The sequence below is a fragment of the Rutidosis leptorrhynchoides genome, chromosome 8 (genome assembly GCF_046630445.1).
Source record: "Rutidosis leptorrhynchoides isolate AG116_Rl617_1_P2 chromosome 8, CSIRO_AGI_Rlap_v1, whole genome shotgun sequence".
Classification (NCBI taxonomy): Eukaryota; Viridiplantae; Streptophyta; class Magnoliopsida; order Asterales; family Asteraceae; genus Rutidosis; species Rutidosis leptorrhynchoides.
The window spans coordinates 313394550-313409486 of NC_092340.1; the positions used below are offsets into that span (position 1 = coordinate 313394550).

The 14937-nt window shown below is 37.8% G+C and overlaps 1 protein-coding gene across 1 annotated transcript; it reads left to right on the forward strand.

The window, feature by feature from the left end:
- The first annotated feature begins 12170 nt into the window (after positions 1-12170).
- LOC139862014 (ethylene-responsive transcription factor 11-like) lies at positions 12171-13095 on the forward strand. Its single transcript, XM_071850555.1, has one exon. It carries the CDS (start codon positions 12240-12242, stop codon positions 12870-12872), a length of 633 nt encoding a protein of 210 aa, XP_071706656.1. The 5' UTR covers positions 12171-12239; the 3' UTR covers positions 12873-13095.
- The last annotated feature ends 1842 nt before the right edge of the window (positions 13096-14937 follow it).

A 14937-nucleotide genomic window follows, 5' to 3' on the forward strand; every position in this document is an offset into this window, starting at 1 on the left:
GATTATGATTAGTTGTATCTAGCTTAGGATTAGATTTCTTAGTTAATAAGTTTTTCCTTCTTTTTTTTTTTTTTTACAAAGCCGATTTTATTTATAAATATATATTTATTTAAAAAAAAAATTTCGGCATTTATTTATTTATATGTATTTTATATATTTTTATTATTATTAAGGTTACATTTATTTGAAATACATTTTATTTATTTACTAGCCCATGTCTTTTATTAATATTTACTTTAGTTTTAGTTTAACTCATATAAAAGTCACATTTAATTTATTACATATAGTATATATTATATTAGGGTTAAGGTTTCAGGTTATCAAATACGTGCATTAATTATTGAGCATTTAATATCTGGATAACAACCCTAATGACAATACACAGGATTAGGAAATGAAACCCTAAGGGAAAATTTGGTACATTCAGAATGGAAAAGTGAGGGTTGTTATACCGAAGCACAAGAGGAGTCCATTCTCCCACATAAACATAGAGTAAACCCAAGCAAGGGTCACCCTACACACACACACTCATCCTATACATACATACACGTATAGTTAATTTACACTCACCTTAAACGTCTCGATGAAGTGCAATCCAAACCTGCAACTCGCCAATGGAACGTACCTATTCCATTTATCACATAATCATCAATACAGACTCATTTGGACTCTCGACCCGCCCAAATGAACAACAAGTGCAAATCACGCCCTTTTGCACTTTTAATGCTACTCGAAGGTCCAAAACCAACAAGACCAATTCCCGCGTACCCGAAATACCTAAATGTACCAACTTTAGCACTCGAACGCATTTTAACTCGTGTTTCGCTTGAAAACCCATTTTGACCCTTTACATAGTCAAATTCTCACATTTACAAGTTTCGACTTCAAAATGCCACCAACACAAGTTTATACCATAACTAAACTTATTTTAAGTTTATAAACTCAACTAAATCGACAATCGGGCACAATCATCATAAAACCCTATTTTTGACTCTATTCAAAATTAGTCAACCATATGAACACCAATGGCTTCCAATACCTCAATAATCACTAAATACTAGTGATTACTGTAACACCCTATTTTTTTAATCACAGCGGAAGACTTAATTAACATAAATACCGTTATTCGGTTGCAAACATGATTACCACAAATCATCTAGTTAATTACTTAATTACAAACCACATGTGTTACGTTAAACGACTAACTACATATATTAGAAAAGGTAAGACATCAGAGTTCGTCTTGTCAAACATATCGTCAGCCCGACTCCCGTCCCTACCAGCACTAAGATCCAAAACCTGCAAGAGAGGAGGTGAGGGGTTAGCACACGGCTAAGTGAATGGAACTATCAAAAGGTCTAGCATACAGTACCAACTTGTACTCCTACATCAACAACTCTATGCAACCACATACAACACACAACAACTAGCAACTAGCAACTTTGCTCCAACTAGAGGATCGGCAGCTTGTACGGGCACACGACCACTAGCTGATCAGTCTAGCGTCTAGCGATAGTCTTTTCTACTGAATCCCCAGTATAGTCATCCACACGCAGGTGATGCGTCGTTCAGCACTATACTCAACAAACAGTAGCCAACTAGACCCAACCACAACTAGGTTGACCTCTCTGAACTGAACCTGACAGATCAAGGTTCAAACAACAACTTGTGCACATACAACCAGTCAACTACTACTACTACAGGCAACTAATACTACTAAAAGCATGACAACCTTAAATACGATCAACTGTAAAACATAACTACTAATAATGGCAATTATCAACAATATAAACATAGTAGCGCAACTTGCTACTCTATACTACACCAAGAGATAATCCCACTCACCGAATACCAGTAACTAGCTCAGATAATCTATCACTGAGCTTCTTCCTTATCCTTATCACCTTAACATAAGGCAAATCAAGTTAGTTTCTGTCCATTATCACAAAAACAGCACAATACAGCAAATTAGTAACAAAAGTGTCACTAAAAGTCTACCTAACACTTATGTATTTTCAGAATTTACATCCTGATTATCATAAGTCACACGGGCAGTATAACGGCTAGAAAACAGCCAAATTACACAACAATGCAACACTGATCTGCATCCGTACGGTTGCACATGCATCCGTACGGTTGCAAGTCCATCCATACTGTTGCACATGCATCCGTACGGTTGCACACTCACTGCCCGGTTGCACCAACACCACTGCATCCATACGGTTGCACCGTGTACCCGTGCGGTTACAATCTGCAACCGTACGGTTGTGTTGATCGAGCAGCAGCAGCAGAAACTGACGGGTTTCGAGCCAAAATCACCCAAATCTCGATTTCTAAACGTTTTGACACCGAACAAAGCTTAGAAAACGTTTATAATAACTGAAGGAACATAAACGACAATGTTCTACACCAAACCAACATCAAAATCAACCAATTGGACATCAAAACCTACTTTGATAAAAACCTAACTTTAAAACCCATTTAAACTCAGATTACAACACTAAAATGAATGATTCTTACCTTGTTATAACCACGAAATCAGTAGCAACTGATTACACAACACAATTTAGACTCAAAATCGAGATTCAAGAGATTAGGGTTTGTAAGAGAGGAAGAGTTAGGTACGGGGTATTATTTTGGAAGCTTCAAGAAAGTGAAAGAAATGAGCTGGTTCTAGCTTTATATGTAGGTTAAATACAATACCTCATCACACACGGGTATTTACCAGTTATCTAATATCTTCGTATTTAATTTGACTATCCTAACGGAGTCCAAATTAAACAAACGAACCTATTCTGTGACCCTTGTCACAAACTGATCTCAACTAACCAACTAAATAATTATAAACATATAATTATTATAATAACATACAAACACACCCAAGGTTAAAAGGGTCATTTCTGCTAGGCCCGGTAACAGGATGTTACAATTACACTCGTTTGTAAACATTAAACTTGGTTAATTAGTTTATCAAACTAAAACCCGCCTTCAACACCTTTAAACCCGAATCCTAGTTATCACCTTCCATTAACAACTAGTGGGGTTCCATTTACGAACATACAATCAAAAGCTCTAAACTTAGATGATGAACACGAAAACGAAATTCGGAGTTAGAGCTTACCACTAGTATCAACTTGTAGCTAAGAACGAGGAGAACAACGTTGCCTCTTGCACCAGAGATCGAATCACGAATCTTTACACCCGATTTGCACTTTAAATCTAGGAAGGTTTTATGTATTGGGAGAGAAATTAGAAAGAAAAGAGAAAAGAAAAATAATAAATGGAGTGAGTGGACCAGAAATGAGCACATAAACAGATCCACACGTTAAATGACCATAATACCCTCGTCAAACCCTTAAAATTACAAAAATCCGAAACCAACACCCAGAAGCGCCGCGCCGCGGCCTTCTTTCTCCGCGTCGCGACCACAAGCATGGTCTGAAGTCGTTTTTGTCGGGCTCCAGATCCTGGATTGCTTGGTTATCCGCGCGCACGATCCCACTAGGCCGCGCCGCGATCCCACTAGGCCGCGCCGCGACTTAGTGTGGGTTTTGACCATTTTCGCGTACTTGAATCCCAACGCACGAACACGTCTCGTACCCTTCATACACTAGACGTACATACTCTCTAGAACACGTAATACAACCCTTTGATCACTCTCGTACTCTATTTACATACATGCAACATATATATATATATATATATATATATATATATATATATATACATACATATATATATATATATATATATATATATACATATATATATATATATATACATATATATATATATATATATACATATATATATATATATACATATATATATATATATACATATATATATATATATATATATATATATATATATATATATATATTCTTGAACGCTTCCATAACTAGCCATGCATACACACATTCATAACTTCACGTCACAACTTGAATAATATCATATTAAGTCCATCGTATGCCCTTTAAATATACATATATTCGTTATACGTCGTACGTGCTCTACATATACATCGTACGAATAAACGGGTCTTACAACTCTCCCCCACTTATTTCGATCACGTCCCCGTGATCCTAGTCACTTAACCAATCCGAACCTACACGCTATGGTTCTTAAACAATCGTTCCAATCTGACTTCCACCGCATTTCTCATTAACCCGAAGATTAATCAATTAACTAAATACACACTTGCACGCATTCTGAGACGTGCAATACACACAACATTCGAAGTCTATAACGATCACTTAGAATACGCGGAATCGCCACGTATTCTTCCAACTCCTCTAGGCAATTCTTCTCAAAGAGTCACCTTTAACAACTAATTCGTCACCCGTGATTTATTAAAATCCACAAACCCGAGCACAAGAACTTGCTCAATCCCTCACGTCGGGAAAACTCAACCAATCTCGTACCGAGATATCAACTCCTAGCGTACCCATACCAAGTACATTGCTAGTAACAACCACATACCAAAATAAGGTCAACCATCTAACCGAAGAGGACCGAATAAAAGCGAATCCTTACGGATAACACTTACCACTTAACATCCCTTGTAGTGCGCAAACACGGCTAATACGCAACTACCGCAAACAGGTGAGCAAAACACGACTATTGCATCACAATTCCACACCAAAATGGCCAAAACAACCCGAGCCTAAACGTATATGGAGGATGGTCGAAACAACCCGAACCTTAGTGAATTCGCAACAACCCGAAATTCACCAACCCAATCCATATTTCTCACAACGAAACGACCGCACAACCCGAGTCATTGTGAATACGCGCAAACCGATATTCACTACCTCGACCACATAGTATAACCGAGGATGGCCGTGCAAACTGAGCCTTAGTGAATCCGAACCACCCGACATTCACTACCTCAAACTATGAGTCCGACCAACAGGGACAATCGTACTACCCGAAATATTGTGAATACGAACAACCCGATATTCATGTCCCAAATCGCAACGCAAGGAATGGTACTCCCATTCCCCATCGATACTCGCATTTCCCGATAACGTTATATCACGCCAATATAACACTACTCCCAACACAAATATCCATTGGTGTACTTATCACCGCGTAACACTAATCCCTAGGTGGTGTCTTAACACCGCGACTAACCCACCCATCACGACAATGTGGTGTCTTAACACCGCGACTAACCCACATGTCACAAACTCCGGAGTGGTGTCTTAACACCGCGACTAACCCACTCATTACGTATTATGTGGTGTCTTAACACCGCGACTACCCCACATTTTACGCCACACAACTAAGTACATTATTCCACTCACTTGGAATCTTTGCACACGCATCATACGTACGTGTACACAACGCCATAACAATCGAGCAAGAACCACCTATATCGCACATAGGCACAAAACAATAATTCTCTAGAAGAGAATCTGACACGCACATCCCTTAACCGAGGGATCTCACCTTGCTCATCAAACACGTCCATTTATCTCCCAAAGAGATTCACCACATTACCACCTCGGTGATAATTTAAATCCAAAACCATAAGTACAATTTATTCTAAACCGTACTTTTACCACAATCGACCAACGTAGGTCTCAACGCTAGCTTCGAATCTATACGAGCATCGTCCAATATCAGCACACTAGGACGTCTTCGTGCGAGAGTTCAAACTTCCCCACTTAGACTCCGACCCATAACCACTCATCGTTGACTCAGTCAACCGTCGAGTCCGTCTCTGTCTCACTGAGACTCATACAACCAACATGCTAAAGAAAGACAAGATCCATCCGTCTTGTATTCCATGATATACATATCACCACACCTTGCTCCATCCTTGAGCACACGAAGGATTTCAGATTATCACTCGCTACTTCAACCGAAGTACTTACCAAACCGTACAAGTATCACTCTAGCAATCACCGAGTTGCTATCACTTGTAACTTTCACACCGTCACTAAAGCACCTAAGGGTTTCTCACCGGTACCCTAAGTTCAATGTGACCACAACACCATCGGAGTTGAATACCATGCTAGTAGGTATGAAAGAGGCACCTAACGTCGCGTCATGTAGACTCCTTCACCAACATACATCGAGATCAAACACTCGATCTCTCGGGTTCCATCTACCCGATGAACCTCATAGTTCCACCATCCTCAACACAAAAGCGAACACGCGCTTAATAACCAAACACCAAAGCCCACTCCCATGGCTTGGTAGAAACATCTCCCAAACACTAAGGAATGCTTGGTTGCACCAAGTCTTACGCCCTTCATCCGTCAAGCCAAACGCCACCGTAGGGTAATTCCATTAGGAATGTCACCCAAACAATAACACGCACAACACAATGCATTTAACAACCCGAACTCTTCGGTACGCAATAAATAATTAAGGACACATTTATTAAAACGAAAAGTACCTTAATGTCTCCTCGCAGCATTCGCCGCCACCAACTCGGGACAATCCGGCTTGCGATGTCCCTCTTTATGACAATAGTAGCACATTCCGTCATCACTTCTCGGCATTGTGCACTCCCATAACTTATGGCCCCTAACACCACAATTGAAACATTTAGGTGCACGAGAATCCATCGCTCCTTTCCCCACATTACCCGTACTCGCACTTGCGCCCTTAGTTTTCTTACTTGGGGCACCGTACGAATCAACCCTTCTCTTACTTGAAGGTTCACTAATCATCGATCGCGAATACGATTCGAAACCCCTAGCCACCGCAAACGACTTCACTTGACCCCGGCTAATTTTGTTCCGCAAGTCATCATTCAAAGTTCGATAGAAATCCCCCATCAACGCCTGATCATTCCCAATATACTCCGGGTAAAAACTAGCCTTCGCCATAAAGGTCGTCTTGAGAGTATTCAAGTCCATAGATCCTTGTCTTAAATTTCGCAACTCATCACGCAAATCCGACAAATCGGCTTGCGTCCGGAACTCCTCGAAGAATTTCTTCTTAAAATCATCCCACGATAACTCCATAAATGCTTCACCACCAACAATATCAATTTTACCATCCAACCAATCTTTCGCCCTACCCAGCAATAAGCTAGTAGCGAGTCTTGTCCTCTTCTCGGGAGGGCATTCAATAGTGCGAAAACACCCTTCAAGATCCGAGATCCATGTTGTGCTTACCAAAGGATCCGGTTTCTCGTCATACATCGGAGGTTTAGTCCTCATGAAGCTCTTAAGACAACGCTCCATTTCACTACTACTTCGAAATTCGGAATACTTCCTATCCATTTCTTCTCATAACGCACCCATTTGCTCCGCCACGGCGGCCGCAACTCTAGTGTTAAACTCATCGTCGCTCACCTCGATCCCGTTTCTCGTCATCATTCTAAAGAATGCAAAATGATTAGTCCACAAACGTATAAAACCACACGCACAACACCGCCCCATCTTGCTAAACACTCGTTGTACTTCACTTATTAAACATGATTTGTACCCGTAACAATAGTAGCTAGTCATTATTACGCGCACACGCCGTATCAACTTGTTAGTACAACGACCGCCCCGCTCGATGATATAACCAACACCAACAAAAATTCTACGCGATATAAACACACGCAAGAAATAATATCACGATACAAGCCACATTCCTAGTTAGTTCACCTATACGCCAAGGCACCAAATCCCCGTCCGAACCGTTCACCTACAAGTCCCGCAACAAATAAGCACACACAAAATTCTAAGTCTAGGCACCTATCTCAAGTCACCTAAATCCCTTAGACCATGCTCTGATACCACTTGTAACGACCCAACCCGTTGATTATCGGCCCGTAAATTTTTTTTCCTTTTTAATATACATTAAATAACACTTTAGGTCCCATTGCACAATTTCCAAAACGTATTTGTTATCAAAGTAAGTTCAACGAACTTAAAAACATACAATAATTATTTGAACTCCTTAATACAATAGTACGTTAGATAAATTATAAACCGGTTATTAATCAAGACCCATTTGACTAAACCGATATACGTCACATGACCCGACTAGTTACTTTTACACAAAACCGAGCATGGTGATTGGGACTACGCTACCTAATCCTAAATCGAGTCCAAAAGAAAGATCTTCTAAAGCAACCTAGCCAAGATCTCTAATCCCCACGCTTACCCGAACCGCCATCACGCAAACCTATAAAAATATCAACAACGAGAGGGTAAGCTAATGCTTAGTGAATGTAAAGGTACTATACAAAAAGTAAACACATACTGCCTCCGCATGGTAAACAAGCTACAAAAGAGCACATACACAAAGTAGCTACACGCTATGTAATCACCAAGCTATCGCCACAAGATTAGCTACAACACAACAATAAGGATATACGCATATACAATAAATATAATCAACAACATCAATAAGGTTAATCCCTTAACCTAAACCGCATGAAGGTTGGCCGAACTACCCGAACCTTAGTGAATTCGCACTACCCGAGATTCACTTCCTTCACCGCTTCAACAACCGAGGTTGACCGAACTACCCGAGCCTTAGTGAATTCGCACAACCCGAAATTCACCACCTCATCACCAAGATGACCGAACTACCTGAGTCATCATGAATCCGTACTACCCGAGATTCATCTCCACAACAACAAATGCTAGCAAAACCCATCGCCAAAGATTATATCCAATACGCTAGCCAATCACAACACCAAGGGTAGTAACCCAAAACGCATAAGCGTATCACATGGACCCGAAGCCCAAGAGGAGTCCATTCTCCCACACAAACATAGAGTAAACCCAAACAAGGGTCACCCTACACACACGCACCCATCCTATACATACATACACGTATAGTAAATTTACACTCACCTTAAACGTCTCGATGAAGTGCAATCCAAACCCGCAACTCGCCAATGGAACGTACCTATTCCATTTATCACATAATCATCAATACAAACTCATTTGGACTCTCGACCTGCCCAAATGAACAACAAGTGCAAATCATGCCCTTTTGCACTTTTAACGCTACTCGATGGTCCGAAACCAACAAGACCAATTCCTACGTACCCGAAATACCTAAATGTACCAACTTTAGCACTTGAACGCATTTTAACTCGTGTTTCGCTTCAAAACCCATTTTGACCCTTTACATAGTCAAATTCTCACATTTACAAGTTTTGACTTCAAAACGCCACCAACACAAGTTTATACCTTAACTTAACTCATTTTAAGTTTATAAACTCAACTAAATCGACAATCGGGCACAATCATTATAAAACCATAATTTTGACTCTATTCAAAATTAGTCAACCATATGAACACCAATGGCTTCCAATACCTCAATAATCACTAAATACTAGTGATTACTGTAACACCCTGTTTTTTTTTTTAAAAAATCACAGCGGAAGACTTAATTCACATAAATACCGTTATTCGGTTGCAAACATGATTACCACAAATCATCTAGTTAATTACTTAATTACAAACCACAGGTGTTACGTTAAATGACTAACTACATATATTAGAAAAGTTAAGACATTAGAGTTCGTCTTGTCAAACATATCGTCAGCCCGACTCCCGTCCCTAGCAGCACTAAAATCCAAAACCTGCAAGGGATGAGGTGAGGGGTTAGCACAAAGCTAAGTGGATGGAACTATCAAAAGGTCTAGCATACAGTACCAACTTGTACTCCTACAGCAACAACTATATGCAACCACATACAACACACAACAACTAGCAACTAGCAACTTTGCTCCAACTAGAGGATCGGCGGCTTGTACGGGCACACGACCACTAGCTGATCAGTCTAGCGTCTAGCGATAGTCTTTACTACTGAATCCCCAGTATAGTCATCCACACGCTGGTGATGCGTCGTTCAGCACTTTACTCAACAAACAGTAGCCAACTAGACCCAACCACAACTAGGTTGACCTCTCTGAACTGAACCTGACAGATCAAGGTTCAAACAACAACTTGTGCACATACAACCAGTCAACTAATACTACTACTACAGGCAACTAATACTACTAAAAGCATGACAACCTTAAATGCGATCAACTGTACAACATAACTACTAATAATGGCAATTATCAACAATATAAACATAGTAGCGCAACTTGCTACTCTATACTACACCAAGAGATAATCCCACTCACCGGATACCAGTTACTAGTTCAGATAATCTATCACTGAGCTTCTTCCTTATCCTTATCACCTGAACATAAGGCAAATCAAGTTAGTTTTTGTCCATTATCACAAAACAGCATAATACAGCAAATTAGTAACAAAAGTGTCACTAAAAGTCCATCTAACACTTATGCATTTTAAGTCCATCGTATGCCCTTTAAATATAAATATATTCGTTATACGTCGTACGTGCTCTACATATACATCGTACGAATAAACGGGTCTTACAAGGCTCCTTTGACGGGGTAATGATGTTTCAAATGTAGCTTCGGCCTTCAAATGGAGGCATGGATCACCATTTCTATTTCAAGGCTGATTTTTTTAAAGGGTGCTAGGTGGCCAACTATGTTGTAAGGTTTTTTGCTCAAGAATGATGGTAGTGCTTTTGCTCAAGATTGGTGGTATGGTTGTTGTTCAAGAGTGGTAGTTTGTTCAAGACTGGTAGTTGGTTACAGTTAGTTCAATAATGGTGTTTAGTTTTATGGTTTGACTTTTAGGTTCATGGGTGGTGTTTGGTTTGAACTTGGGTGAAGCGTGGTAAACAATTTGGTTTATGGTGGCGTTTGGTAAAAAACTTATTTTCTCTTCTAAGTATGGTGCTCATTCGTTCCTCATCATGCCCGACCTTGTGACCCTTCTTTTCCTTCCGGGCGCTACATCTTTGTTGGGTCGCGTCTCTTGATGTCATGGATTTACTTTTCAATTACGGCTCGTGAGATTTAAGGATGCGTTTTAGGGTGATTCCATCTTTAGATTTGGTTGAGTTTGCTGTGGTTGATGTTTTGATGCAATACTTTCCTAACTACTTTTCGCCTCCGTAATTGGTCTTTTTATGGATCTTCTTATCTTATTAAGTAGCCGAATGAAGCATCATCAATCAAGAAACGGTTTTCTGGTTGTTCACAGGTCTTTGAAGTCGTTTTAGCGTCGTTTTTAGTAGAAGTTTTAGGGAAGCTTCAATTGTAAGATCACAAGTTTGTGTTCAATAAGTTGTCTTTGTGCAAGTAAGGATTGTAACTGGGTGTAGTTTTATTTTATTGGTCAAATAAATTTATTTTATTGGTCAAATAGATCAGAGGATCCTTCCATCTGACTCTCATGTCCGACTCAATTTTTAACACTTTAGATCTTTTAATCTACTTTTATTTAATTTCTTTTTTTTGCCAATATAAACAAACAATGTCTTATCAATATATATACGAGTTAAGAAGTTTATAAAATTGATATGCTTCTTATTATACCCTACACTCGTAAAATGGCTAAATTTTGTCGTCGTATTCTATATGAGTTTTGAAAGTTTTTAAAATTTTAAAAAGTTCTATATTTTTACATCCCAATATTGCTACAAGTTTATTTTCGTATATGAAGTTTAAAACTTCTAAAAACTGTCAAAATCTACACGCCAAAGTCATCGTAGACTCTTTTCTGAAAATTGACGAAAATAAATCAAACTACACATTTGTATTTTGTACTCCGTATTATATTATGAGTGATGATATGTACACAACCATTTTTTGTTATGTACACAACCAACATGCTTTACAGTATTGTACTGTACAATACTGTAAAGCATGTTGATTGTGTACATAACAAAAAAGAGTTGTTTACATGTCACTCCCCATTTATCTATATCTATCTACACTTTTTCTAAAAGGGTGACTGATATTATCTATGAATAAAAATAAAAGTTGCTAGGTACACAACACAAAGCGTGATATAAAATAATCAACCATGTGCGGTTGAGCACCCTTTCAATCAAGCCCCATAGGCCCTATCAGATAACAACACTAATGTATTAACGTCGTATAATCCTCGTATATATCTACACGTATTATAAATTAATAAATTAATTTATCGACACCGCCGTATTTACGTTTTATAGTTACAAAAAATATAGTAGTATAATGTATATAAAAAAACAGCCACCACGTATATAATATAACAACCCCACACGCCTTTTAGTGTTGTTGCCTGCCGCCCACCATTTAGTCTTACTATTCGCTAACCAATCCACCTATATATAAAGACCCCCTACATATTCATTTCCCCCAAATCTCATCTACCATATTTACGCTTAACCCCCTTGCACTTTAAATTTTTAACATCATGGCACCAAAAGAAATATACTCCGGAAAACCCACCGGCAACATCATCGCCGGCGGTGGTATCAATAAATCGGAACCGCATTTCAGAGGTGTTAGGAAGAGGCCATGGGGGAGGTACGCAGCCGAGATCCGTGATCCCGGTAAAAAAAGCCGGGTTTGGTTAGGCACGTTTGATACGGCGGAGGAGGCGGCGCGTGCCTATGACAAGGCGGCGCGTGAGTTCCGTGGTGCTAAAGCTAAAACTAATTTTCCATCCCTTGAAGATATCGGTTTCTTACAACTACAAAGTTGTCCAAGTCAAATGAGTCAACGCAGCCCGAGTCAAACGAGTACCGTTGAGTCAACGAGTCGTGACTCGGAACCGTTACAGCTTTTAGATCTTAATGTATCTTACACCGTCCCAACGCCGCCGCCTTTTGTAGTACAATTTCCTTATCACCACCGTTACGCCGCTGTATCCGGTACCGGATATTACTCTCCGCCGGCGAACCATATGATGTATTTCCGACAGACGGCGTATGTTTCAAAAAGTGATGATTCTAACTCGTCGACGGTGGTTGATTTGAAGTTGTCGGAGTCTCCTCCGTCACGGCGCGTGGCATTTGATTTGAACTTTCCGCCAGCGGAGGAATAGTGTTAACATTGTTTTTTAATGAAACGATAAAAAAAAAAGTAATTAGTAGTAGAGAAACGACGTCGTTTAATCTAACGGTCAACAAGAAAGTTGTCCGTGTTCTTTTTTGCAACATGTTAGAGGAGATTTGCAGTTTAATTTCTCAACTGTTGTTTTGTAAACGATTCCGGTAAAATTATATGTAATTTTTTGTTTAAGTGCATAATTATAGTGTTTGTGCTTATGGTTAAATGTAGTTTTATTTGTATTTTTGATTATTACAATAAAATAATTAATTAAATACCAGTAATAAATAAAATATATCGGAAAAATAGAAATTATGCACGTATGTAATTAAGGTTGCATTTATGAAGAGTGATTTTTCCGGCGCAAATACCGGCGGGTAAGTTTGGTACTAGTACGGACGGCGCACGATGTTAGTAGTTGTGGTGTCGGCATGATGGACACGTATGGTTTGTCGCCCACTAAGGCTGCGGCTTTTCTTATGCTTTTAGATTAGGATGATGGAAAAGACTATAATGCCCTCTGTTGGCTTTTGTTACGACACCTTACAGTTTTGACCTATTCATCATTCTTGAATTTAAATCAAGTCCAGTATTAGGTGACATGTACTGTTTGGGTCTCATGTTTATCGTCACGGTACACTTTAAAAAACATTACTTTTTCGGTCTAGTCTCATATTTATTGTAACAACAAAAATTACACAATTAAGAAAAAATAATCGTCAGGTTTTTTTTATTAACTTTATTGTTATACCTTTATTTTTTAATTATTTTTCTGTTTTACATCTATAAAAAAATAACATAAAAAAATTTAATTTTATTATTTTATGTCTTTATAAAAATAAATAATTAATTTTAAATATTTTATTAAAAAATAATAAACAATAAATATAAAACGAAGGAAGTAGTTCACTATCTTTTGTCATGTATGGAGTATCATCAAAGGTGATATTTTCATTAGGCTTGTTTATTGTCATACCCCGTCCTAATCCATCTAGACGAAGTCACCAACATCTGATCTTATTGCGAGCACAGCGGAAGATTTCTTTCAAACCTGAGAATAAACATGCTTTCAAGTGTCAGCCAAAAGGTTGGTGAGTTCATTAGTTTATCATAAACATTCATTTCCATCATTTTAATAGACCACAAGATTTCAGATATATAATTGTACACGTAACCCGAGTACAAAATAGTACGCATAACCTGCGAATTAAAAATCATTCATATGGTGAACACCTGGTAATCGACATTAACAAATGCATCTAGAATATCCCCAAATATACAGGTACACTCATCTGTATATAAAATCGAAGTACTAAAGCATCCATAACCTGGATGGGGTTTGTTAGGCCCGATAAATCTATCTTTAGGATTCGCGTCAATTTGGGGGTCTGTTCCCAAATTCCTAGGCTACCAAGCTAAAAAGGGTGATATCCGGTATAATAATTCAACCATAGAATGTAGTTTCAGTACTTGTGTCTATTTCGTAAAACAGTTATAAAAGCAGCGCATGTATTCTCAGTCCCAAAAATATATATAAAAAGGAAGTAATGAAACTCACAATACAATATTTTGTAGTAAAAATATTCGTACGACGATACTGAACAATGCAGGATTGGCCTCGAATTCACGAACATATATTATATATATATATATATATATATATATATATATATATATATATATATATATATATATATATATATATATATATATATATATATATATATATATATATATATATATATATATATATATATATATATAACTATCTTTTGTTTGTCAAAATAATAATTATGATAATACAAAAATAATGATAATAATTAGATTTAATAATGATATTGATAATAATAATTTTGATAATAACCTTAGTCATTTTATTTGTAGTAATAATAATAATGATAATGACAGTATTAATAAAATAATAATAATGATAATACTAATACTTATTTTGGTAATAATAATAATAATAATAATAATAATAATAATAATAATAATAATAATAATAATAATAATAATAATAATAATAATAATAATAATAATAATAATAATAATAATAATAA

Bases quoted from the DNA above. Each gene is read 5' to 3' on its own strand.
- LOC139862014 (XM_071850555.1), top strand. From the start codon at position 12,240: ATGGCACCAAAAGAAATATACTCCGGAAAACCCACCGGCAACATCATC.